Source organism: Erpetoichthys calabaricus, chromosome 3 (genome assembly GCF_900747795.2).
Source record: "Erpetoichthys calabaricus chromosome 3, fErpCal1.3, whole genome shotgun sequence".
Taxonomy (NCBI): Eukaryota; Metazoa; Chordata; class Cladistia; order Polypteriformes; family Polypteridae; genus Erpetoichthys; species Erpetoichthys calabaricus.
In genome coordinates this window covers 22338025-22362154 of record NC_041396.2, presented here as the reverse complement: position 1 = coordinate 22362154, position 24130 = coordinate 22338025, and the positions used below count along the sequence as shown (strand labels likewise).

General features: G+C 40.7%; 1 protein-coding gene across 2 annotated transcripts; it reads left to right on the top strand.

The window, feature by feature from the left end:
• The first annotated feature begins 1606 nt into the window (after positions 1 to 1606).
• On the top strand, positions 1607 to 22180 carry LOC114647820 (sterile alpha motif domain-containing protein 9). Of its 2 annotated transcripts, none has more exons than XM_028796470.2 (2): positions 1607 to 1744; positions 16830 to 22180. In XM_028796470.2, the coding sequence occupies exons 1-2, from the start codon at positions 1739 to 1741 to the stop codon at positions 22062 to 22064; spliced, it is 5241 nt and encodes a 1746-aa protein (XP_028652303.1). In that variant the 5' UTR covers positions 1607 to 1738; the 3' UTR covers positions 22065 to 22180. The 2 variants fall into 2 exon arrangements, with proteins under 2 accessions (XP_028652303.1, XP_051780357.1); XM_051924397.1 differs by lacking the exon at positions 1607 to 1744 and adding an exon at positions 6292 to 6437.
• The last annotated feature ends 1950 nt before the right edge of the window (positions 22181 to 24130 follow it).

The following is a 24130-nucleotide window of genomic DNA, read 5'->3' as shown; positions in this document are numbered from 1 at the left end:
AACTCGACACAGACAGACACATGAGGCACACTTATAAAAACAAATAAATGTTTTATTTTTCTTTGCCTTTGGGCAATGCCTTCCCCGTTTCCCCAGGCACAACACGGTCCAAGCACTAAGCACAAAACCACACAATACTTCTCTTCTCTTCTCTTCTCTTCTCTTCTCTTCTCTTCTCTTCTCTTCTCTTCTCTTCTCTTCCCTTCTCTTCTCTTCTCCGGCAAGCTTTGTCTCCCTCCTCTCAACTCCGGTTCCTGGAGTGGTAACTGCTGGCTCTTTTTATAGCCCACCCGGAAGTGCTCCAGGTGCTTGATGATTTACTTCCGGCAGCACTTCCGGGTATCGCGGAAGAACTGCCCATCAGGGCTCAGCAGCTACTGCTGCAGCACCCCCTGGTGGCACCAACAGGGCTTCAACAAACTCCAAATCCCATGGAGCCCTGCCGGAGTCCGAGGCACCACTGTAACCCAGGGAGGTTGCCATCTAGCGTCCCGGGGAAGGTAAAGCTCTCGCCATGCTAGCTCCCCCAGTCTTGCCAACATGGCGGCGTCCCAGCCACATGCCACACTTCATTTAGGAGACTACTCATGGTGGAGACAGCTTTAGTATCTGCTGATCAGATCACTTTTGTCACGACATTTCCATGCCACCTTAGAAACAAGGCCAGACAATTGACTGCCTCAGGGAATTCCATTTAACTAAAGTAGGTTCAAAGAAATGTTTCGGTCTTTTAAGATTGCATTTAACATATGAATCCAGTGTTTTGTTTTGTTTTTCTTTCAGTAAATGCAGTTAATTATTTCTGAACACAAAACCCCAAATACACAGAATGATTGGGGAAACATAAAAACTGGTGTTTAGTTTCCGGACTTAAATCCTATTGAGAATGTGGGGTCTGAATTGAACAGGAAAGTGAGTAGAACAAATCTAAGACTATCAAAGATCTTGAAGCAGTGGTCCGATACCCTCAAAAAGTGGGCTATAACCGTAACACGCTTTATAGAATGAGGCTTAGTACTGTTATCATCTCCACCAAAGGCTTAACCAAATTTTAATTGCGGGAGTGCCAATCATTTGTATTTCAATTAAAAGTTATTAAGAAAATGAAGCACAAAATATGACTGATTGTATGCGCTGTTTGTTTTACGCATTCATTTTTTTGCCCCATTTCATGAAGGGTGTTAATAACCTCTGTGTTGACTGTAAGTTTTCATTGGCATTTGAATATGATTCTCCTGCCAAGCCATTTTGGCAACATTCCTGCAGGCTGCTTTTCAAATGTGTGCGGCAGTTTAATGCAGTTCAAGTTACAGGACACACGATTAACTTACAACACTCATGGCGGGGAGATACTGGAGAACATCACTATTACATTTTTAACTCTTAATTAACAATAACAGTGCCCTGAGATGGCTTATTCTGTTGTCTTCTTCCTGACTGCACACTTTCTTATTCAGCCGCCTTGTCCCTCTGGCTTGTGGCATGTGGCGGTGTAGTAATCCTCAACAAAAGTTTGGCATCTGTTTGTAACAGACATATTTACCATGCTGGGAACGCCCACAAGAGGTGTTTTCTTTCAGTAAGCACATACTTGCCACGTGACTCATGATGGCACACTCCCTTCAGCTTGGTGCTTAACTTCCTTCACAAAAAGCAGCTGAGCAGAGAGACGTGCGCACTTCACTGTTTAAGGATGGTACTCGTTTAAAAAAAGGTCTCTTGGAAAAAGTGTCTCATCATGGAGGTATGTCTTGTATTTTCATGAAAGTGCAAGCTTTTAGATAGATTGACAGAACTTTAGTTGTCCCCAGGGGCACTTTTTCCTCAACTATATTGTACTCGTAAAATGTTTACCTCTCCTTTTGTTTAATTGTTCTTAATAATTTACCTTAAATGTGTGCAGTTACAAAATGCTATTAAACTTAACGAAAACATACCCTTTATAAAATTTATGTCCAGTAAAGTTTATACAACTTGAAGGTAATGGCTACTGATGCACAGATTACTATGTCACGTCTTTATGTATTGATTCTTGAAAAATCTGCACAGCTTTGGAGCCGAGTCTCTTTGGCTGATTCCTTTATCCTCAGTGACTTAAAACATTTCAGTTACAATTGGTTACATTTCTTTTTGTTTTTCAATTTTAGCACAGGCAGGTGAAGTGACTTGCTCATGGTCACACAGAATCAGTAGCAGGGTTTGAGCCCACAAACTCAGTGCTTTCAGTTCAAAGCCTTAACTACTATGCCAGTCCATTGGGGAAATTTTACAGTAATTGAAGAATGTCTTCACTAGTGATGAGCAAACACGGGTGATTTTGCTTTGCCTCAGTAAGTAACATATAAAATAAATCTTTCTTGGGTGGAGTATTTCTTTAGTTCTATTCATTTTATCTCAGGGGTGCCATGGTGGCGCAGTGGTAGCGCTGCTGCCTCGCAGTTAGGAGACCTGGGTTTGCTTCTTGGGTCATTCCTTCGTAGAGTTTGCATGTTCTCCGTAGAGTCTGCGTGGGTTTCCTCCAGGTGCTCCGGTTTCCTCCCACAGTCCAAACACATGCAAGTTATGTGCATTGGCAATCCTAAATTGTCCCTGATGTGTGTGTGTGTGCCCTGCAGTGATCTGGCGCCCTGCCCAGGGATTTGTTCCTGCCTTGCGTCCTGTGTTGGCTGGGATTGGCTCCAGCAGACCCCTGTGACCCTGTAGTTAGGATATAGCAGGTTGGATAATGGATGGATGTTGAAACCCTGAACTGCTGCTGTTTTCTGTTGAAAATCTGTACTGCTGCTCCTCCAGGCTTCTATCCTTCTTCTTCATATCCAGGTCACCCTGAAGGATTTTTATCTTCATTTCTTTCTTGATTTTTGCTCCTAATGAGACAAAGGATGGTGTCCTGGGGGATCTTCTCCCAGATCTGGACCACGGCATCACTGAGCTCCTGGACAGTCTGAGGTGCAACCTGGCAGCATTGGATTGACTGAAACATAATGTCACACCAGAGGTGTTCTGTTGGATTAAGGCAGGGGTGGGCAAATTCATTCCTGGAGAGCCGCAGTGGCTGCAGGTTTTTGTTCCAACCCAATTGCTTAACAAGAAGCCCTTATTGCTCTAGAAACACTTCTGCTTCATTTTAGTTATCTCCCTCGTCAAGATTATGAACCCTTATTGCTTATTTTAGTCTTAAACAGCTGCATTCTTGGTTTTTAATTGCTCCTTATTAGCAATAAGATGCAAATGACAAAAGAAACCAGCAGTTATCCATTTTGCTTGTTACCCTTTACACCTGTGTGTATTTATCGTGCAATATTTGGTTTAATTAAATACTTGGAAGGAAAGAGAAGAGAAAAAAGTGAAGGATTGAGAATTACTCATCCGTTTTACACTTCAAAGTATTTGGATGATATCCTTAGAATGGGAAAAAAAATCTGGGATATGAGAATGACTTGATAAAGCAGAGTTAAACACTAATAAGCCATGAAATGTAATTATTGGCAAGGATTGTTTTCTAATTAAGCAACTGAGTTGGAACAAAAATCCGCAGCCACTGCGGCCCTCCAGGAATGAATTTGCCCATCCCTGCATTAAGGTCATGCGAGTGAGCATGGGGGCCAGTCAGTGTTATCAATTCCTTCATCCTCCAGGAACTGCCTGCATACTTTCGCCACATGAGGCTGGGCATTGTCGTGCACCAGGAGGAACTTAGGACCCACTATATCAGCATAGGGTCTGACAAAGGGTCCAAGGATTTCATCCCAATACCTAATGGCAGTCAAGGTCATAGTCTAGCCTATAGAAGTCTTTGTGTCCCTCCATGGATAGGCCTCCCCAGACCATCACTGACCCACCACCAAGCCAGTAATGCTGAACGATGTTCCAGGCAGCATAACATTCTCCACAGTTTCTCCAGACCCTTTCATGTCCGTCACATGTGCTCAGGGTGAACCTGCTCTTATCTGTGAAAAGCACAGGGCGCCAGTGGTGGACCTGCCAATTCTGGTATTCTATGGCAAATGCCAATCGAGCTCCATAGTGCCCACTGGAGGATGTTGGGCCCTCAGGCCACCCTCATGAAGTGTTTGTGATTGTTTGATCAGCTACATTCACACCAGTGGCCTGCCTGCTAGAGGTCATTTTGTAGGCTCTGCTTTGGCCAAAGGAGCAGATACTGATGGGTCCTGCTGATGGGTTAAGGACCTTCTATGAGGGCCCTGTCCTGCTCTCCTAGAGTAACTGCCTGTCTGTCTCCTGGAATCTCCTCCATGCCCTTGAGATTGTGCTGGGAGACACAGAAAACCTTCTGGCAATGTCACGTATTGATGTGCCATCCTGGAGAATTTGGACTACCTGTGCCACCTCTGTAGGGTCCAGGTATGGGCTCAAGCTACCAGTAGTGACACTGACCATAGCCAAATGCAAAACGAGTGAAAAAACAGTCAGAAGCAGGACACAGGACTTGAGCTCTGCCCTCCTTGCAGCAGTGGTACCACTACGCCACTGTCACTCCCTGTTTGTATATGATAAACATAAGATTGGCCAGCTTCAGTTTCACCTGTTGATAGGGAGCAGCTGCCTACCTTGTCTTCCCAGCTAGAATAATGCCAGGAATATAAACATAACACAAAAGGTGTGTTTATTCAAAATGAACACCGAAAAGAGGGAAATACTAAGCTAGCACATAAACAAAATCCTTCTTCTCTCTTTCTATGGTGTCCAGTGAAAACAACTTCATAAACCGGAGAATACAGCTCATAATTTTATTTAGTTTTTTATTCAGGTGGCAAAAGATTGCATCCAAAGTCAAAATTAAAGCCATAAAACAATCAGGGGCTGACTGATCAGGAATGTTCACATATAATGCAAAAAATGCCTACTGCTACAGCCATGTTTGTCTGTCTGTCCACATGAAACAGCTCAGCACTCCCAGCGCATCCATTTTGTTGAAATTCGAAACACTTATTTTTCAAGGAACTTTGTCGTGACAGTTCAATTTTTATTCAGATACCTTTCAATTTTACCTCGACAGTGGTTACTTTATATTGAATATTTTATTATTTATTATTCATTTCTTTTTATACTTTTACTCATACGACAAAACAGATGGCAAAACTGTGAAACACATGCAGTCTTGCACACTTAACAAGTTGTTCTCACCACAGGTGCAGGCTGAGATGTATTTGGTTGACCGAGCTGTACCATGTAAGGGCTCGTTTATATGGATGCCACGCGTTCCCAGTATTTATTTGACACGTCCTCTGAGCAGGTCCTCAAAAATTAACGCGACGCATGCGCGAGTTGCAGTACCAGCAGAAAGTCGGGAGGCGAAATGTGATAAAAGTTGAAATGTGATGTCAGAGTCTCTGTTTACGATCTGTATGTGACAGAAAGCCTCTATGCGGATCCTACGGGATAGATGTTCGCGCTTCAATGTTTGATGAATGGTTCGATGTGCTGAAGCAAAATGCTGACATATATTTGCAGCAAACTCCAAATCCCAGCGTGCCCTGCGGGAATCCGTGGTGCCACAACAACCCAGGGGGCTAATGCCCTGACCATGCTCTCTCATCTAGTCCTTCCCCTGGCCCCTGGCCATTTGTGACAATATATAAATTTATTGTCATTGGCATAGGCTGTAATGCTCCTAGTGTTAAATTATTTTATCTCTCTACTTCTCATGTTGTACAGTCTAAGAATCAATGCCGTAGAGAAATTTCCACCTGCAGAATTTTGGGGCTGCATCAGGCAAGCAACTCAGATGCCATGCAATCGATCACTTCTAAAGGTTTTTATTACTGTGACATATGAGATTTGTGTGTGACTACATTTCATCCAGCATTTCTGGGGCTTCTTCTGTGTGAAACTATACAGTGGAACCTCGGGTCACGACCGTAATTCATTCCAAAACTCTGGTCGCAACCCGATTTGGTCGTGACCCAAAGTAATTTCCCCCATAGGATTGTATGTAAATACAATGAATATGTTCCAGACCATACGAGCTGTATGTAAATACAGTATATATTTTTTTGAAGATTTTTAAGCACAAAAATAGTTAATTATACCATAGAATGCACAGTGTAATAGTAAACTAAATGTTTACTTACTTCTTCTGTAATGTTTACTTCTTCTGCTTGTGCTCTCTCTCTCTCTCTCTCTCTCTCTCTCACTCTCTCTCTCTTGCTCGCGCTCTCGCTCTCTCTCGCTCGCTCATGCTCTCTCGTGCTCTCGCTCTCTCTCTCTCTCTCTCTCTCGCTGCACAGGGAATGCACAGGGAGAGACTGAACACGTGCAGAAATCATCGGCGCGTATGAACCGGAAGGGAAACTGGCTTGTTCGTCACCCGAGTGTGTGGTCGTGAACAGATGCAAAAGTCTGGCAAACTTTTTGGTCGTAACCTGATCTGTACCTGGTCCGAGACGTTCATAACCCGAGGTTCCACTGTACTTGTAAGCTATATTGGATAAGGATTGGCTTAAATAAATACTGTACATCTAAATGTAATACATTGAGACAATAATAATCCTATAACAATGAAGTATTTTTGTGTGGTATTTCAAATTATACTAACAAAGTGTAACCTGAACTGAAACTGAAATAAAGACACACTGCCAAAAAGCTGAGAAAGGAGTGCAGAATCAGTTCTCCCTTTCTTTTAATACTGGCGTTCATGCTTATTGTTTCAGTGCTGACCTATTTAGACAAACACAGATTATTACTTTTTTTCCAAACTGTAATCTAATGTAATACTTATCTAATTATGCCAGATATATCCCATTTGTTTAAAGGTTTTTTATTGACATAAAATACAATTTTCTGTTTAGTAACAGATAGGATTTCATATTGCATAAGAAAATTAAAATGAGAATAAAAAGGAATACGAAAAACACTTTGAAGAAAATGTATATGCAGCAATAATGCTTTTTTAATTGAAAAATGTTTTCTCAAAATTGTTACAGATGTATAATTTCCCCTTGGGATTAATAAAGTATCTATCTATCTATCTATCTATCTATCTATCTATCTATCTATCTATCTATCTATCTATCTATCTATCTATCTATCTATCTATCTATCTATCTATCTATCTATCTATCTATCTAAAGGTATGCAGTGATGGAAGTCTAAATCATATACTTCTACCACAGTCACCTAGAAGGTGCTTTACAAGCCCCTGCACAAATTTCAATTCCAACACAATTTATGTGTGCCAAGACAACCAAACTGCCCATATGATAAATTCTGCTTATAATAAAAAAGGGAGAAATATATGGTACATTTTTAAAGGTGCCACTGAATGTGATATTTCCATCTTCACATGTTGTCTACTGTTAATATCAGTTTTCCAGTGATTGTAGTTCCCCTTGGTTTTTGCTGTGTTTGCGTGTATTCATTCACTGATTGAAGTATATTGGAAAGAAGGAATGCAGAATTTTATTACAGCCAAAGAAGGTACGTGTTCAGTTGTGTATCATTAACTTCCAAAGTTTTACAGTGTAGATGATACAGGGGGATACAGATCAGTCCCCTAACTTAAGATTATCCAGGGAGTCCCAGGTAAATAATAACAGAAATAAGCTCATACAAAAGAAAAGTAAAAGCAAGGAATTGTAATCGAACAACATGCACTTGCTCAGTAGTTAACACTGACCAAACTCCTTTAACCTTCTTTTCCTCCTTCCACAACCAATATGGTTACCATTCAATGCCAAGGTGAACCTTTGCCAACACTCCTCTCCTGACTCCATGATCCATAACCTTATAACCTTGGTCAGTGGTTCATTTTGAATTCTGGCCCTGGTAGGACTTCTGAGGTAACTTCCAGTTTCCTTTGAAACACTTCCAGGCCAGTCTTAGTGCTGTTAAACTTATAAAACTGCCCTCTCAGAGTTCCACTCACCACCAAAGATATTCATGCCAGTCCATTGGCCTATTTATTCTTAGAGGCAACCTTGTAACAATCTATTTCTATCTGCTCTAAGTTATCATCCACGCCTAATTCCACTTACCCACTATCTATACATTAATTTGTTCTTGCAAGGATTTCTTCCAAGTTATCTTCCAAGTTATCTCTATGGCAGTACGACAGCCAGGACATCTTCCATCTTGCACCCCATCCACAATATCACCCGAGATACTGCAGTCTTGGGCCTTGACCATAGCTGCCTTTACAGTCTTCATTATTCAGTAACCTGCGGTGGGCTGGCACCCTGCCCAGGGTTTGTTTCTTGCCTTGCGCCCTGTATTGGCTGGGATTGGCTCCAGCAGACCCCCATGACCCTGTAGTTAGCATATAGCGGGTTGGATAATGGATGGATTATTCAGTAACACACGTTAGTTGGGTCAAGTAAGGTCTTTCATGTGGATACATTCGAACAACCTAGACGAGAACAGGCCATTCAGCCCAACAAAGCTCGCCAGTTCTATCCACTTACTGTAATTCTTCTAAAATAACATCAGAATAACCCCTACCCCATTTCTCCTCCCATCCACACCATGATAGAACAATTTGAATCTACCTCCGATCCACCTGGCCTTACTTCCCTTCCATTTAGTCTCTTGCATGCACAATATACAGTATCAGCCTTGCTTCTCTCCATCATATCTGCTAACTCTCTCCCCTTGCCAGTCATACTGCCAAAATTCAAAGTTCTTACCCTCAGTTCCATTCTCTTTATCTTCTTCCTCTCCTCTTTCCTCTGGACACATCTCCCCCCTCTTCTTCTCCTTCTTCGGCCAACAGTAGCACAATTTCTGCCAAAACCCTGTTGGCTAACAGTACTGGTGGTGGTCGTTGTTAACCCGGGGCTTAACCAATCCAGAATGGAAATCTGTCTTGTTGTCCACATGTTGATCTGGTAAAATTTTACACCGGATGTTCATCGTGACATAACCCTCCCCATTTATCCGGGCTTGGGACCGGCATGAAGAAACACACTGGTTTGTGCATCCAATGTGGCTGGGTTTTCCTTTGAATTTTCACTAAACCTTTTAAAACGAACTTTTGGACTGAGAGATTACTTTTGGCACATGTTTGACCCATGCTTGATCCTACCATACTTACCAGCAGCATTTACCAAAGGTTTACCTGTGTTTCAGTTGTTGTGAGAAGATCAGTAGAAGCTGGTAGCGCTCGCCGGACAAAGACGTTTACTATATCAGACAAAATTACACAAACAGGTAGGCACAGGACAAGTGCATAAATCCAGAATGAAACTGTAATCCAAGGGTGTGTGTATTCCAGAGGTAGGGTGAGAAGCATCAAAACACTCTGTACAGATTTGAATAAAGATGACTGTGATTTCCTCTGCATCTTTTTGGCTCCTTTTTAAAGAGACCGCTTAATTATCCTATCTTCCCAGCAACTCCTGCACCTCCTGCCCAATGGTGCAATACTACCAGGGCTGCTGGAAGTTGTAGGCAATGTAAATAACGCAGCCACATTATTAGCTGATCGGCTTCATGGGAAAGCACCTCTGACTGATTCCAAGTGGCTAAGATTATGTAAATAAGGTCTGAAAATTGCTGGAGTAGTAGCCTTATGTGACATATTTAGGCTTTAGTGATATAAACATAACATAGATTTAGAAAGGTAGCTGCAGTTGATTAACTGGCAGAAGATTGGACATGCAACAAGAACTGTGCCATGTCATGCAGTTTCTACGTTGCATTAAGAGGCTTACTGTGACGCAAATACCAAAGACAAGGAAACATTACAATTAGTGCATGCAGAACTAGTCACTTAGTGGTATAAACTTTAACACTGTAAACTGGGATTATGATATATTAGTGACAAAAGAGCCATTTTTGCTTCTATGCATGTCCAGACTGAAATTAAAGTCTTAAAGATAATTGTAACCTTTGGTAATGCCGTTATGCAGTAAATCAGTGTCTTTCCGAGTTCTTAGTTGTTTACAAAATTTTGATTAATTTCATAGCTACATGGGGAAATTTATTTCAGTTGCTGTTCTCCATTCAGAGAGTAATATTGATAGTTATTTCCAGTCACCGACCTTACACAACTAACAAACATCAATCAATGCCATTTTTGCATTACTTGAATTGGAATCTGCTGTCTCTGAAACCTACTGAGCATCCTGAAGCTTATTTAAGATGCATTTTTAACTAAATGATATTGTAAAGTGTTTTTATAAAGTATGCATTCAATGCACTCTACTAACACATGTACTTTCCAGTGTCGTCTTCGTCTTCCTCTTTATCTTTTCTCACTTCTATGTGAGGTTAATGTGCTTGATCAGCCTTCTCCATACACCTCTGTCCTGCACCTCCTCCTAGTCAGACCCCTTTCCTTCAGATCTTCTTTTAGTTTATCCTTCCACCTCCACTTTGGCCTACCTGTACTGTCATTCCCATCATTCTTTTACCCATGTATTCATTGTCTCTCCTTATTACATGCCCATACCACTTCAAAATCCTTTTCTGTACTTTCTTAAAATTCTCTCCCACTTTTGTTGTACCTCTGATAGTCTAATTTCTTGTTTTCATCTTTTTTGTGACGTCCACACATCTATCTCAGCATTCTCATTTCTGCCGCATCAAACTTCTCCTGTGCTTCCTTTACTGCCCATGTCTCACCTTAGTTCTTTGATCACACAATATTCCTGATATGTCCTCCAAATTGTTCCTTCCACACTGCACTCTATAGGTTATCTCAGCATCTAGTTTTCCATCATGGGCTACCACTGATCCAAGATATTTAAATGTATCCACTTTATTCAACAACTAAAACCTCTGAATCCTGATCATCATTCATCCTCAGATATTTTGTCTTCTTCCTATTTATCTTCAAACTTCTGTCTTCCAAAGCCCTTTCTGCATTCTTCCAACGTTCTGTCAACTTCCTCTTTTCTGATGCCACACAACACAGCACAAAGCTGCACCAGGTGGATTGGTGTTTTATCCCATGACTTAACACATCCGTAACCAGATTAAAGAGACATCTTTGAACATGACTCATTGTACAAAACTACTTAATAATCAAAAATTAGATTACTGATTCTTGGATGAAGTAACTACCAAAATAGGAGATGCTCCAAATTTCATATCGGTTAACGTATTCCCTGCGGTGGGTTGGCACTCTGCCCAGGATTGGTTCCTGCCTTGTGCCCTGTGTTGGCTGGGATTGGCTCCAGCAGACCCCTGTGACCCTGTGTTCGGATTCAGTGGGTTGGAAAATGGATGGATGGATGGATTAACATATTCCCTGAATGTATCTGAATGTTACCCCATGCATACATTTTAACCTAGTTCATTTTGGAAACAATTGGGACCTGTACTAGCATTAGTGGAATAAAGTTCAGATATGGTCATTAAAGGTATGGTCATTGCGAGAAAAAGTCTGGCCCCAAGTCAAAATTTCAGGTGTAGTCAAGCTTTGGAACCAATCAAAGCCTGTTGTCTTCCTCAGCACAAATGGGATATTTGCGCAAATTTTCATGCGAAAGGTTCAGTTGTGAGGATTTGCATACCTGACAAACAAACACACAATAACACAGTGAGGTTCAAATACAGTACCTATAAAAGGTATTCACCCTCTTGAGAGTTTTTCAGTTTTTTATTATACAACAATTAGTTACAGTGGATCTAAATTAGACCTTTGGACACATATTAGCAGAAAACTTTTCTTTATTATCAGAGTTAAAGCCTCTGCAAAGTGGTTTAAAATAATTACAAACATAAACCCTACCCCTCTTCAAGTCAGTGTTTAGCAGATGCACCTTTGCCGTCCATGACACCCTTGAGTCTGTGTGCTCAGGTTTCTCGCTCTATCAGCTTTGCACATCTGGACTCTGCCATTTTTCATCATTCTTCATTTCAAAACTCCTCAAGGTCTGCCAGGTTGCACATTGAATAAACTTTTTTTTCAAGTCCAGGCACAGATTCTCATTTGTACAGAAATTTGGACTTGGACTCGGCCACTCCAGGATATTAGCATTGGTGTTTTTAAGATATGCCCGTGTAGCTTTGGCTTTATGGTGTTGTCTTGCTGGAAAATACATTCTTCCAAGATGCAGGTCTCTTGCAAACTATAACAGGTTTTCCATTAGAATATTCCTGTAATATTCTTCATTTATTTTAATCTCATATGCCTTCCAGGACTTGCTGCAGAAAAGCATTCCCAGAGCCTGAAGCTGCCACTACCATACTTCATGGTGGGAGTGGTGTGTTTATGATAATGTACAATGCTGGGCTTACACCAAACATTGCATACCGTCTGATGGACAAAAAGATTAATTTTGTTTTCATCAACCCTAGAACCCTCTCCCAGCTGACTTCAGTATTTCCCATGTACCTTCTGGTGAGCTCTCTGTGCTTGTTCTTTAATACTAGAATTCCTGAAGCCTACAAAAAAACTTGTAATCCCAGCCCACCTTAAATCCCTTCACACGTCTCCATCAAAGATGCAATGTCCCGTGACCGCTATCAGACTGGAAAAGGCAGGACCATAGCAACAGACAGCTTCTTCACAGAGCTTTCGCCGGATAATAGACTGCTCTGCACCACAACTCTGTGTCCAAACTTTACACCGGCTGTTACAGACTGAAATCAAAGGCTTCTTCTTCTTCAGCACAGTGCTGTCAGATTTAAATACTAGCGTGGCGAATTGCTTGCGTACTGAAGTGACTTTAGCTGCAGGTAGAAGTCTCATTTTCAGAGTTGTATTGCAGTGCAGAGCAGTCTATTAGATGGCAAAAGTGCTGTGAAGAAGCAGTCGTTTGCTACGGTCCTGCCTTTGCCGGTACAAGAAATAATCCTGAGCAGGCATCAGCCACAACACTGCTCTTGTGAAAAGAATAGAGATAAATGCCATCAACTCAGAGAGGGAGAGGCAAGTTCATTGTACTACATGAATGTTACTGAGAGAATAAAACTGAATAATAAAAAAACAAACGCTAACTTTTACAAGTAGACTAAACTTACACCGGGTGTTACATACTCAAATCAAATGTATGTTTTTATTGTATTGTAGAAATAATAATAATAATAATAATAATAATAATAGGGCAGCACGGTGGCGCAGTGGGTAGCGCTGCTGCCTCGCAGTTGAGAGATCTGGGGACCTGGGTTCGCTTCCCGGGTCCTCCCTGCGTGGAGTTGGCATGTTCTCCCCGTGTCTGCATGGGTTTCCTCCGGGCGCTCCGGTTTCCTCCCACAGTCTACAGACATGCAGGTTAGGTGGATTGGCGCTTCTAAATTGGCCCTAGTGTGTGCTTGGTGTGTGGGTGTGTTTGTGTGTGTCCTGTGGTGGGTTGGCACCCTGCCAAGGATTGTTTCCTGCCTTGTGCCCTGTGTTGGCTGGGATTGGCTCCAGCAGACCCCCGTGACCCTGTGTTCGGATTCAGCGGGTTAGAAAATGGATGGATGGATAATAATAATAGCAGCTCACTACTCAAAACGCATACCGCCCGGTCTCGAACCTGGGATCTTTGGGTTATAAGGAAGCAGTTCTTACCTCTGCACCATTGTAAACTCCCTGTCGAAAGACATTTCAGCTAGAGTTTTTGTCTCATTGATAGCTATATGCAAATCGAATGATTTTTTTTCTTTGGTTATATTCTTGAATATAAGTGCATGTGTTTATTTGACATTTGGACTAAAGTCTTCACAGATTATACACTTCAGTCATTATTAGTATAACATGGAAAGGTTTCTGCTTTAGGTATGTGTTCAGCATTTCTTGCATTTCTCGCATTTCCTTTCATCCTTCACTTACTCAGATCTTTGTAGACACGGAACAAACATGAAATGCATGTATTCCAAATAACAATATACTGTATTATTTACCCTGTACAACTTCAGATCTCACACACAGATAAGGAGCCTTGGCTTGAGCTGGGAGAACTTTTTGCCCGAGTTTAGCTCCGTCAAAGAGGTGATGGGACAGCAGGCTGCTTGTTGCTTGTGCTGATCGACGCATTTACAAAACAAAAGACGCTGATATAGAGGTGTGAAGGGATTAAGGTGGGCCAGGATTACGAGCTTTTTCATATTCAGCCCTTTCTGTTCAGATAAGCGGCTTTCTAAGGCGTAACGGGGCTCTTCAGTCAGTAGTGATCGCAGTACTGAAATGTTTAATATACCAACTTCACATTCCTCAAAGTCACTTATATTCTGTGATGCTATAGATGTAGACAGCCATCAGATCTTTGATGCGCACCGTGTGACACTTCTCATGTTTGCAGCTTGTCGAAGGGGCAGTTGAGGTGAGCCTGTGCACAGGTTTTCATTGACTGCAGCATCTCCACAATTTAGTTTAAAAATGCATTCAGAAATGTATGGTAACAAGCCAGAGGCCCAATCTTAACATTACTAATTAATAACATAAATTAATTACATTAAAAAGGGCGGCACGGTGGCGCAGTGGGTAGCGCTGCTGCCTCGCAGTTGGGAGACCTGGGGACCTGGGTTCGCCTCCCGGGTCCTCCCTGCGTGGAGTTTGCATGTTCTCCCCGTGTCTGCGTGGGTTTCCTCCGGGTGCTCCGGTTTCCTCCCACAGTCCAAAGACATGCAGGTTAGGTGGATTGGCGATTCTAAATTGGCCCTAGTGTGTGCTTGGTGTGTGGGTGTGTTTGTGTGTGTCCTGCGGTGGGTTGGCACCCTGCCCAGGATTGGTTCCCTGCCTTGTGCCCTGTGTTGGCTGGGATTGGCTCCAGCAGACCCCCGTGACCCTGTGTTTGGATTCAGTGGGTTGGATAATGGATGGATGGATGGAATTACATTAAAAAATCAATAATTCAAAATTAAAACAAAGAGAGCTTCTGTAAAGGTTGCTGCGTGACACGGTGCCAAGAAGTAGTCATCCCCTTATTTGTGCTTTTCAATGCCCTTTTCTCTCAATTGCTTTGGTGTTTTTCTGTCTTCATTATGTAGGTAAAGCCACCATACTAGCTTATCAAAAGTTTGCCCTTTCAGATAGATGCTTGCAGGGGCATTTATACTATAATCAACTGAAACTCCAGACAGATGATCTCCACTGAAATAATTCTCTCCTTCTAAAACCAGAATTAGAATCATATTAAAAGTGGTGAGTATTTATGTTATCAATTATTTTGTGTTTTATATTTGAAATTAATTTGGACCACTTTGCAGTGACTGTTATCACTTTGACATTATAGTCTTTGTGCTCTTCTGCATCAAAAAGTCACAGTGATTCAATGTTGTGTAACAATAAAACATGAAAACTGCCAAGGAGGTGAATACTTTACTTTGGCACTGTATTAGATATGAATGATGGTACACTGTGATTGTCATCATTTTCTCACTTTGACAACTTTGAAAGAAGTATCTGGATGAGTATTTCGACAAACCAGCTATTAGCTGTCCAGACCAGCTAAAAAAGGAATGATCTTGTCTCCTTTACCAATCTTCTTATGTTCTTTTGTTTTACAAGCTTACTTATCTATTGGTGTTTTATTCAAACCACTGCTGAAGTAATGGTTCAAAAATAAAATTTCTAAATTGTTAAAATGACAAATGACACAGCAGATAACAGTATAGTATAATGGACAGCATTACGGCTTACTCCTCTTAAAGTCCTGGATTAGGTAGGCTTAGAAAATGGTATGGTGAACCCTGGTGATTCACAAGTGGCATCTCAGATGGGACTTCCTGGATGTCTGCTGGCAGGAGATGCGCTTTAAAAAATTTCTTGTGGACCAAGACCGATACACAGCGCAGGGCACACAAAAGGCGCAACAGCACACATGCACACGGAAGACTCAAGGAAGACGCCTGCCTACTCCCGTCCAGTATGGGCAGACCAGAAAGGCAGCAAGAGGTCAGGAGCGAGGAGCCCGCCAATGGCAAGGGAGCCGGCCCAGGAGGAAATGAGGATGACCAGGGAAAACGAGTGCCACAGAATGAATCCTGGCAGGAAGTACGCACCAGGGGCAGGGTTAATAAGCCCTGGAACTGTTCTTCCTCATTTGCGTGTGTGTACCTCATAGCTGGTCGACACCCGGACGCCCATTTATAGCCAGAGGGCTGCCCCAGGGAAAACACCGCAGATCCCACCTCAGATTACTCGAACAACGAGATTCTTGCCACCCTGTTCCTGGATAAGGATGAGCTATGCCGTCCCAATGCTTTATGGGATGACTGCAGGCAGCAATGGTCCTCTGATTGCCCGGAGCCCAAGATCATCAAACAACGGCTTGCCAAAAGGGAAAAGGGAGATGGGCGACAGATGTGCCACCTCTGCAAAAGGTAAGGAGGGACAAGGGGTTTCTGAGTGCTCAGTCAAGGGTGTTATGGAGGTGGAGTCCAGTTAGCTATTGGCTAGCACATTAACAGCAAACTGGGCTGGTGTGACAACACATTGGCACAGAACAAGAAGGGTAAGAGTAGACTGTATTTCGTAAGGAGTGTGCAGAAAATGAAGGAGTCAGAGACCTATCTATCTATCTATCTATCTTAGAAAAAGTTTGGGCGATAAGGAAAATACAAATTAAAAAAAAAAAAAAAAAACAGTAATATTTAAATTTACTTTGACTTTTATTTCATTGTAGACAGTGTGAATCCACAATATTTAATGTTTTGTCTGGTCAACTTCATTTCATTTGTTACTATACATGCATTCCTGCATTTTAGGCCTACAACATAATTGCAAAAAAAATTGGGATGGGAGTAAATAAGGGTCAGTAATGAGGTAAAATAATAAAATAATAATGTGATTTCAAACAGGTGATGTCAACAGTGATGTTCATTTTACTATATAAAGCAGGGATAACAATAGATATGCATAATGTTATTCACAACATGCATGAAATGTTTTTGTTGTTTAAAAAAATTCTACATTTAAATTTTTTACCTTCTTTCAGAAGAGGCCAAAAACTAGACCTGCCTTGCCAAGCAACATGGAAGAATGGACCAAACATCAGGTTTATCAATGGCTAACTTGTGATCTAAAAGTTAACAAGGTTTATGCAGATAAAATCCTGGAAGAGGATGTCTCTGGATCAGACTTACTTTGTTTTCAGAAGAAAGACCTTATTGAAATCGGATTGAAACATGGACCAGCAGTGAAGATTTGCCATCACATTGAAATATTCAAAAAATCAGAAGTGCCATCCTTTATGAGCAAAGAAACTGAAGCCACTCATTCTAAATTAACAACAGGACATGAGAAAAACGAGTCAAGTGATGACAAATCCACTAGTGAGACATCTTCTCTTTCTACAGGCCATAAAGACACCTCTACACCAAATGATTCAACACCAGAGATGCCTAAAATCATGGAAACAAATAGCAAAGACTGCTCGGTATTTAAGCTCCCATCTACAGACCAAACAGAAAAAGGAGGGTTGGAATCTGTATTTAAAATATCCAAACCATTAATCACCGAGGAATGCACTGAAAGCATTGACAAACACACCACAGAAGAACCTCCAAAGCACAGTGATAAACATTTGGAAATAAACCAAGATGATCTCTCTTGTACAAATTCAAGAAATTCTGATAGCGATATGGTCATTCACTCCAGTGAAGAGTCGCAAGCAACATCTACAGGAACCATTAGGAAAGATCCATCACAATATGATGATAAACCAGTTTCCCAAAGGGATGAGAATACAATAGATAATAAAACAGAATCTAACAAAACAGAAATTTCAAATAAACGAAAACAGTCAATGCAAGATAAAAAGAAAGACAGCTCACTAGAAAAATGTGAACATCCTGAAACACATATAACAACAGAAGGAAACATTAACCATAAAAGTAAGTCTGACAAAAAACCTCTGCAGATCAAGTCTAAACTAGATAATGCTTTACCATTCCCATTTGATCAGCCCTCAGCAGCCCACAGATATGTGAAGAATCAAATTCTACCACCAGAAACTGGTCCAGGTAACCTCATAGATCCAGTTCATGAGTATAAACTCTTATGTAACACTGAGAATGCAAATGAAGGGGATGTATTGAAGAAGTTTAGTAACGAAGTCTTTCGCTTTAGTTCAGCCTGCATGAATTCTCGCACAAATGGGACTATCCATTTTGGAGTTGGAGATAAACCCGTTTTTAAACATGGACAGATTGTTGGAATAGAAGTGCCTTCTCCAGATCTATTTATTGACCACTTTAACAAAAGTCTGAAAGAATATTTTAAGGACCATTCAGACCAAGCTGAGTACTGCATTAGGCAACCACGATTTGTTCCTGTGTTAGATCCTACAAACACTTTAACAGGTTTGTTTGTCATAGAAGTTGATGTTGTTCCTAACTTTGAAGTGTGCCAAGAAAACACCTATGAAATATATATGATGGTCAATGAGAAGAACCAGTGGAAAAAAACCAAAGAACCATTCTTGTTTATTCGAGATGGAACCAGCAGCAAAAATATCCTAGGAATTAAAAACCCTAAGGACTTGCAGAAAGAGCTTGCATCATTTATTAAAAAAGTAAAAAAGTTGGCCACAATGAGAAAATCAAAGGAACAAATGACCACAACCCAATCAATACAGTATAGTCATGGAGAAAAGCTCAAGCGATTGTTCACATGCGAAAAGGGCATGTCTGATTGCTCATTATATGATACATATTTAATTGTAGCAAACAAATGCCATCCAAATCACCTGGAACATCTCCAGTTCTTAACTGAGATTAACCTATTTGCTGTTCTGGAGTTTGACCCAGAATCTGAAATTAATGGAGTCTGTGCCCATTATCGCAAAAATCGAATAGCCAACCTGCACTATCCTCGAGATTTTAATTCCACAGATTCAGAATCAGCTTTGATAGCCAAACTCAATCTGTACAAACAGACAAGCTGGATCTTCTGCAATGGAAGGGCAGACCTTGAAAGCGAATCCGATGGGGCAATGAACACCAGCAACTGGCTGACTAAAAGAGCCGCAGATGTCAAAGATCTCATTTCGTTTTTCTGTAAACCTCAAGTCTTACAAAGTGGTCGATACCTTGTAGTGTTCCTTTTGCTGTCCCCCATAGAAGCAGTGAACGATCCTGTCCTTGAGATATTCTGCACTTTCTATCAAAACCTCGAAGGAGCACAGAATATTTTATGCATCTGTGATGGAGACACTATATTCTCTAAGTGGAAAGAGCTGATCAAAGTCCGATGTGACACCGATATCACAAACCGTAGTATATATCAGTTAAACTTTACAGAGATTAATGGCACTCTAATGAAATTGAAGCCACAAACTCAAACTTCTATCAAATTTTTGCCATCTTCAGGATCAAGTTCTGTTGTATTAGAAAAAAGAGATGAAGACTTAATGACATCTCTAGATGTTTTATGTGAAAATGAGTGTGAAAACACAGGAGTAGAAAAGGGAGATGAGTTTGAGGAGTTTAAAAATTCGGTGGAGGAAACTTTTTACCGGGGAGGAAAAGTCACTTGGTGGAATTTTTATCTCTCTGAAAGGCCACGTTCCATACCCTTTATCAAAAGGGATAAATATGAATCTTTATTCAACATGATTAATTCTCAAAGTAAATTTCCTACAAGTCAGTGTGTTATTTTGAATTTATTTCATCACCCTGGGTGTGGTGGTACTACACTAGCAATGCATGTATTGTGGAATTTGAGAAAACAGTTCCGGTGTGCAGTACTCAAGAACACCACGGTCAACACCTCGGAAATTGCAGTGCAGATTATACATTTATTGACGTGTGGCAAACAAGAGCAGTCGAGCTTCACGCCCGTCCTTTTGTTAGTTGATGACTTGGAGGAATGGGGTAACCTACAAGATTTGCAGAGATGTATTCTCAATACAGGTGCCTCTAAGCAAATTAAGAAGGATAAGCTCCTTGTTATCATCCTAAGCTGTGTAAGATCTCAGGATCCAGGACATAGCTCCAAAAACTGCCTGAATGAGAGCATATACATTGCCAACAAGCTGTCTGTCAAAGAGCAAAAGCTTTTTGAAGCTAAGTTAATGGAAATCCAGGCAAACTATTCGCAGTTTGAAACCTTCTATGGCTTTATGATTATGAAGAATAATTTTAGCTCAGAGTACACAGAAAATCTTGTTCACAATATTTTAAAACACTTGGACATTTCCACAAAAGAAGCACAGCTTATTTCATTTTTTGCTTTGCTGAATTCTTATGTTGATGGCTCATCTATTTCGGTATCAATATGTGAGGATTTCTTAGGGATTAAAAATGCCTTTTGGGGTCGGGAGAATGTAGAGGATAAAATGGGTCCCTATTCAACTCTTTTAATACGTTTTAAAGTTGAAGAATATGGAACTTACTGGTCCATGCGTATGCTTCATCAAATGATCGCTACTGAATGTCTCAGAGAATTAATAAAGACATACAGCCTAAAACTAAGCGACATCACTATAAATTTACTGCACTGTGATTTGCTTTATAAAACCGCAATGGGGAAGGATGAGCTAATTGACTACATTCAGAGTATGTTAATCAAGAGGCAGAAAATCGATCATGGAGACGAGCGAGATACTCTCTTCTCACCACTGATCGAGAAAATGCAGGAGGAAGGGCAAAGTCAAATCAAACAAATTTTATTTGAAGCTGAGAAACGATTTGAAAAGAATCCCTTCATCCCCCAAGTATTAGCAAGACATTTCTACCTTAAAGAGAAAAACTTTGAATCTGCTGCCAAGTGGGCTCAAGTAGCTAAACAAAAAAAATGTAATTCCTATTTGGCTGATACTCTGGGACAGGTGTATAAAAGTCACTTAAAATATGAATTTGAGAAATCTGAAAATGCTAAAAAAGAACTCACTGTTGACGACTTAACAAAATATCTTTATCTTGCCAGCAAAGCAAATAAAGCTTTTCAGGAATCACAAAACCTAGCAAAGCGAGATGATGCGGGTGACAGTCAAGAACAACTGACAAAAAGAAAGAACAACAATTACAATACATCAGGGTATCTTGGAGAGATGGAGGTGGCGATGGTTGTCTTTGATATTCTGGGCAAAATTCCATGCTTTTTAAAAAAAGACAAACTAAAGCAGTTAAAACTGGTGCAGTTTCTGAAGAAAGCCAGACACCTCTCTGAATTTCACGAAAATGAAACAGATAGCAAATTTATAGGTGTACTCAAGGAGCATGAGGAATTTCTGACCAACCTGAAGCCTTCCGTAAAGCAAGTTTTCGAGTTTTTTGAAAATTGCTTTACTTACCTCAAACCAAGGAGTGCAGAAAAAGAAACAGCAGACCTGAGAAATCGAAGAAAAGTTTCTGAATATTTTACTAAATACATCAAATTGTTTTGTGCCTCTGAACAAGATTTAGCAGCCGAGAAGATGAGTAAGCCCAACATCAGCCTACAGCAAAATATTGAAGAACGTCGAATGTTTTTGGAGAGAAAGAGAGCCGATCACTTCTCTGGACTTCTTCAGTGTTTACATGGGAATGACATAAACTCGGATCAAATGGAGAAAATAACAGACAGTTACTTGTATATCTGGGAAAACTCAAGCTCAAGAGATGTAAAAGACACTGCCAACTTCATACTGGCTAACATTGTCCTCAACTGCATTAAACCAAAATCAAAAAAGATTAAAAGATATGCTGAGCTCACCCTCATTTTGAACAATTTGTTACAGGACATTGGAACCCATTACCCGTACACTGAACCATATTATTTAGCCCAACTTCTTTTATGGCCAGAGCATGGATGTAAGTTGGACAATGGAGCTAAGAATATTTCCACCTATGTGACTTCAATCAAGAATTCCTTCAAAAAACAATATAACTATCTCATCCGATCAAAGCATACCATTGCCCATTTCTATCTTGGCAAGTCATCTGGGCTCAAAAGACTCATTCCCAAAGCAAAACTTGACCTGTGCCTCGGTGAGGAAAAGACAAATTCACAGTGGATAAGTGGGGAAGTATGGAGAGAGGAAGCTGTCAAGAACCTTCTCTTCCGGGTACATGGCACCACTGAGTATGGGGAAGTCTATGTTTCTTACGATGATGTCAAAATCCCAGTTCGGCCAGTTTATCTGGGAGGGTTGAGAAGTGGGTATAGTATTGAAAAAGTTTCTTTCTACCTTGGATTCTCGATTGATGGACCAGTTGCCTATGACATACAGTACAAAAAAAATGCTTAATCTAAACCAAGCAGAACAACGGGTGGTAATGAAGATACAGGAATGTTTTTAAAAAGACTCTTGAAGGTTGTTTGGATTACAATTTTGGAGATAAATAAAATGACATTGCAGTTTTAGTCTCTTGTTTTCGTTCTCATGTTTTTTTGAATGGCTAATGTTTACATTATATTATTATTCTAAATTCTCCTTAATGTATTAGGAACAGTTGAGAAGACAATGACATGATAACAGAGGGAGGAAATGGTAAACTCTGTGCGTACTGTATATTAGGTGTCCCACATGTCATTTACCAGAGGGACCAGAGTGTGAGAGAAAGTGTGCCAGTCTCACAGTATGCTGGAAATATTCTGTCACGGTACTAGAGAGCAAATGTCCCTGTACATTTCCTTATACTGAAGGTATCCTAGATCATGCCTGAAAATTCATTCCTTTAAATGGGTATGTTTCTTGTAATTTTTGTTTAGAAACTAGGGGCAGGAGGTATTTCCACGAGGTGCACTTATGAAATTGAGACTTAACTCATCAGTCCTCACATGAATAAGCTTCCTTTTTCAATTAAGGTTCAGTCAGTTCCACAACTGAAGCATAAGTAAAGGTTGGACTTATAAGACTTCTGAACCGAGAAAGGGGGACTAATGAGAGGGACCGGAAATATAGTCACAGGTCTTTGATATTCTGAGCTCGTCTGCAGAGGAAAGAGAACAAGATGTGAAGAACAGCAACCCCTCTCGAGCTGGGATGAAAATACAATTAATACACAAGCCCTTAAAATGTCTCCTATTCACATATAAGTGACAAAGCTTAGTAAGCTCAAAGACTTTACTAGAAAGTGCAGATCTGGAAACATTTCTGGTCCTAACTACATTGCTTACAAAATGAAAGAATACCTTAAAGGGGGTAACGATGCTAGTCCTTCTGCAATCAGTTCTTTCTGGGCTAAAAATTGATTTTTTAGTTCAGAAAAATTATTTCTAAACATTCCAGGCAGGTAGAAGAACATGTGGACATTGTCACTATCAAGTCTGATAAAAAAATTAAAAATGTTTTCTTTAATATCTATTAGATCTTTTTTTATTTCCTTGTCAGAAATTAAACATTTCTTAACAATAGAACAATCCACATGATCAAAATTAAATTAAAAATAAAACAACCAAAATGTTACAGTACTTAAGCATTAAAGACAAGGAAAGTTAAACTTCTAATGTACAGAAAATGTCAAATAATTACTGTGATTTATGCCTCACACAGTCACAAGTTGTAATGTAGACTTTGTTGACTTTGCAATACAAATGGCATATTTATGAATTAGAGTGATAACCTGACCTGACATGCAATAATCTAATAATCTAGTGATAATAATAATGATTTAATTAGAGACTATACTGATGTAATCAGTGTAAATTATAAAATATAAAGGACACCAATGGAAAATTCAAACAAAGTCAAAGAATGTTATGATGCTTCCAAACCATCCATATTACTAAACGAGAATGATAAACCGGATATGGACGCAGGGACCTGCCCGTGGACGCAGGAGACATAGTGCGCAGGCGCCACACAAAGCCCCCCTCCCCAGAGTGAAACGGGAGAGACTACGAACCGTCTGACATGCCGCAAGCAGGATAAAGCGAGGTCAGAAATAAAAGACAGAGTAGGAAACAATGTAAAACGTCATAAAGAGGTTAAAGAACGGGGCCAAACACATGGAGAGCAGGTTACAGATGATGAAAACTGGAATGCAACAGCTTCAAAAAAACCTAGGCACGAAACACATGCACAGCGAGGGACGGAATATAAAGGTGGAAACAACGACAGTTAAACGTCCACACCACACAACGGAGGCAGACCCGAAAGGTGCAGGCGCCTACATCGCACGTCGGAAGGCGCGGGAAAGTACGAAAGGCAAAGGCGCCTACACAGCATGGTGAAACCCGACATAATACGGAAGGTGCAGGCGTTGCCGCCATATTGTGAGTGGCACTAATGCGTAGTGAGGGCGCAGGCTTCACCGCCATATTGTGCGTGACACTACTGCTGAGTAAAGTTAAGAATAATGTGCTGCTTGG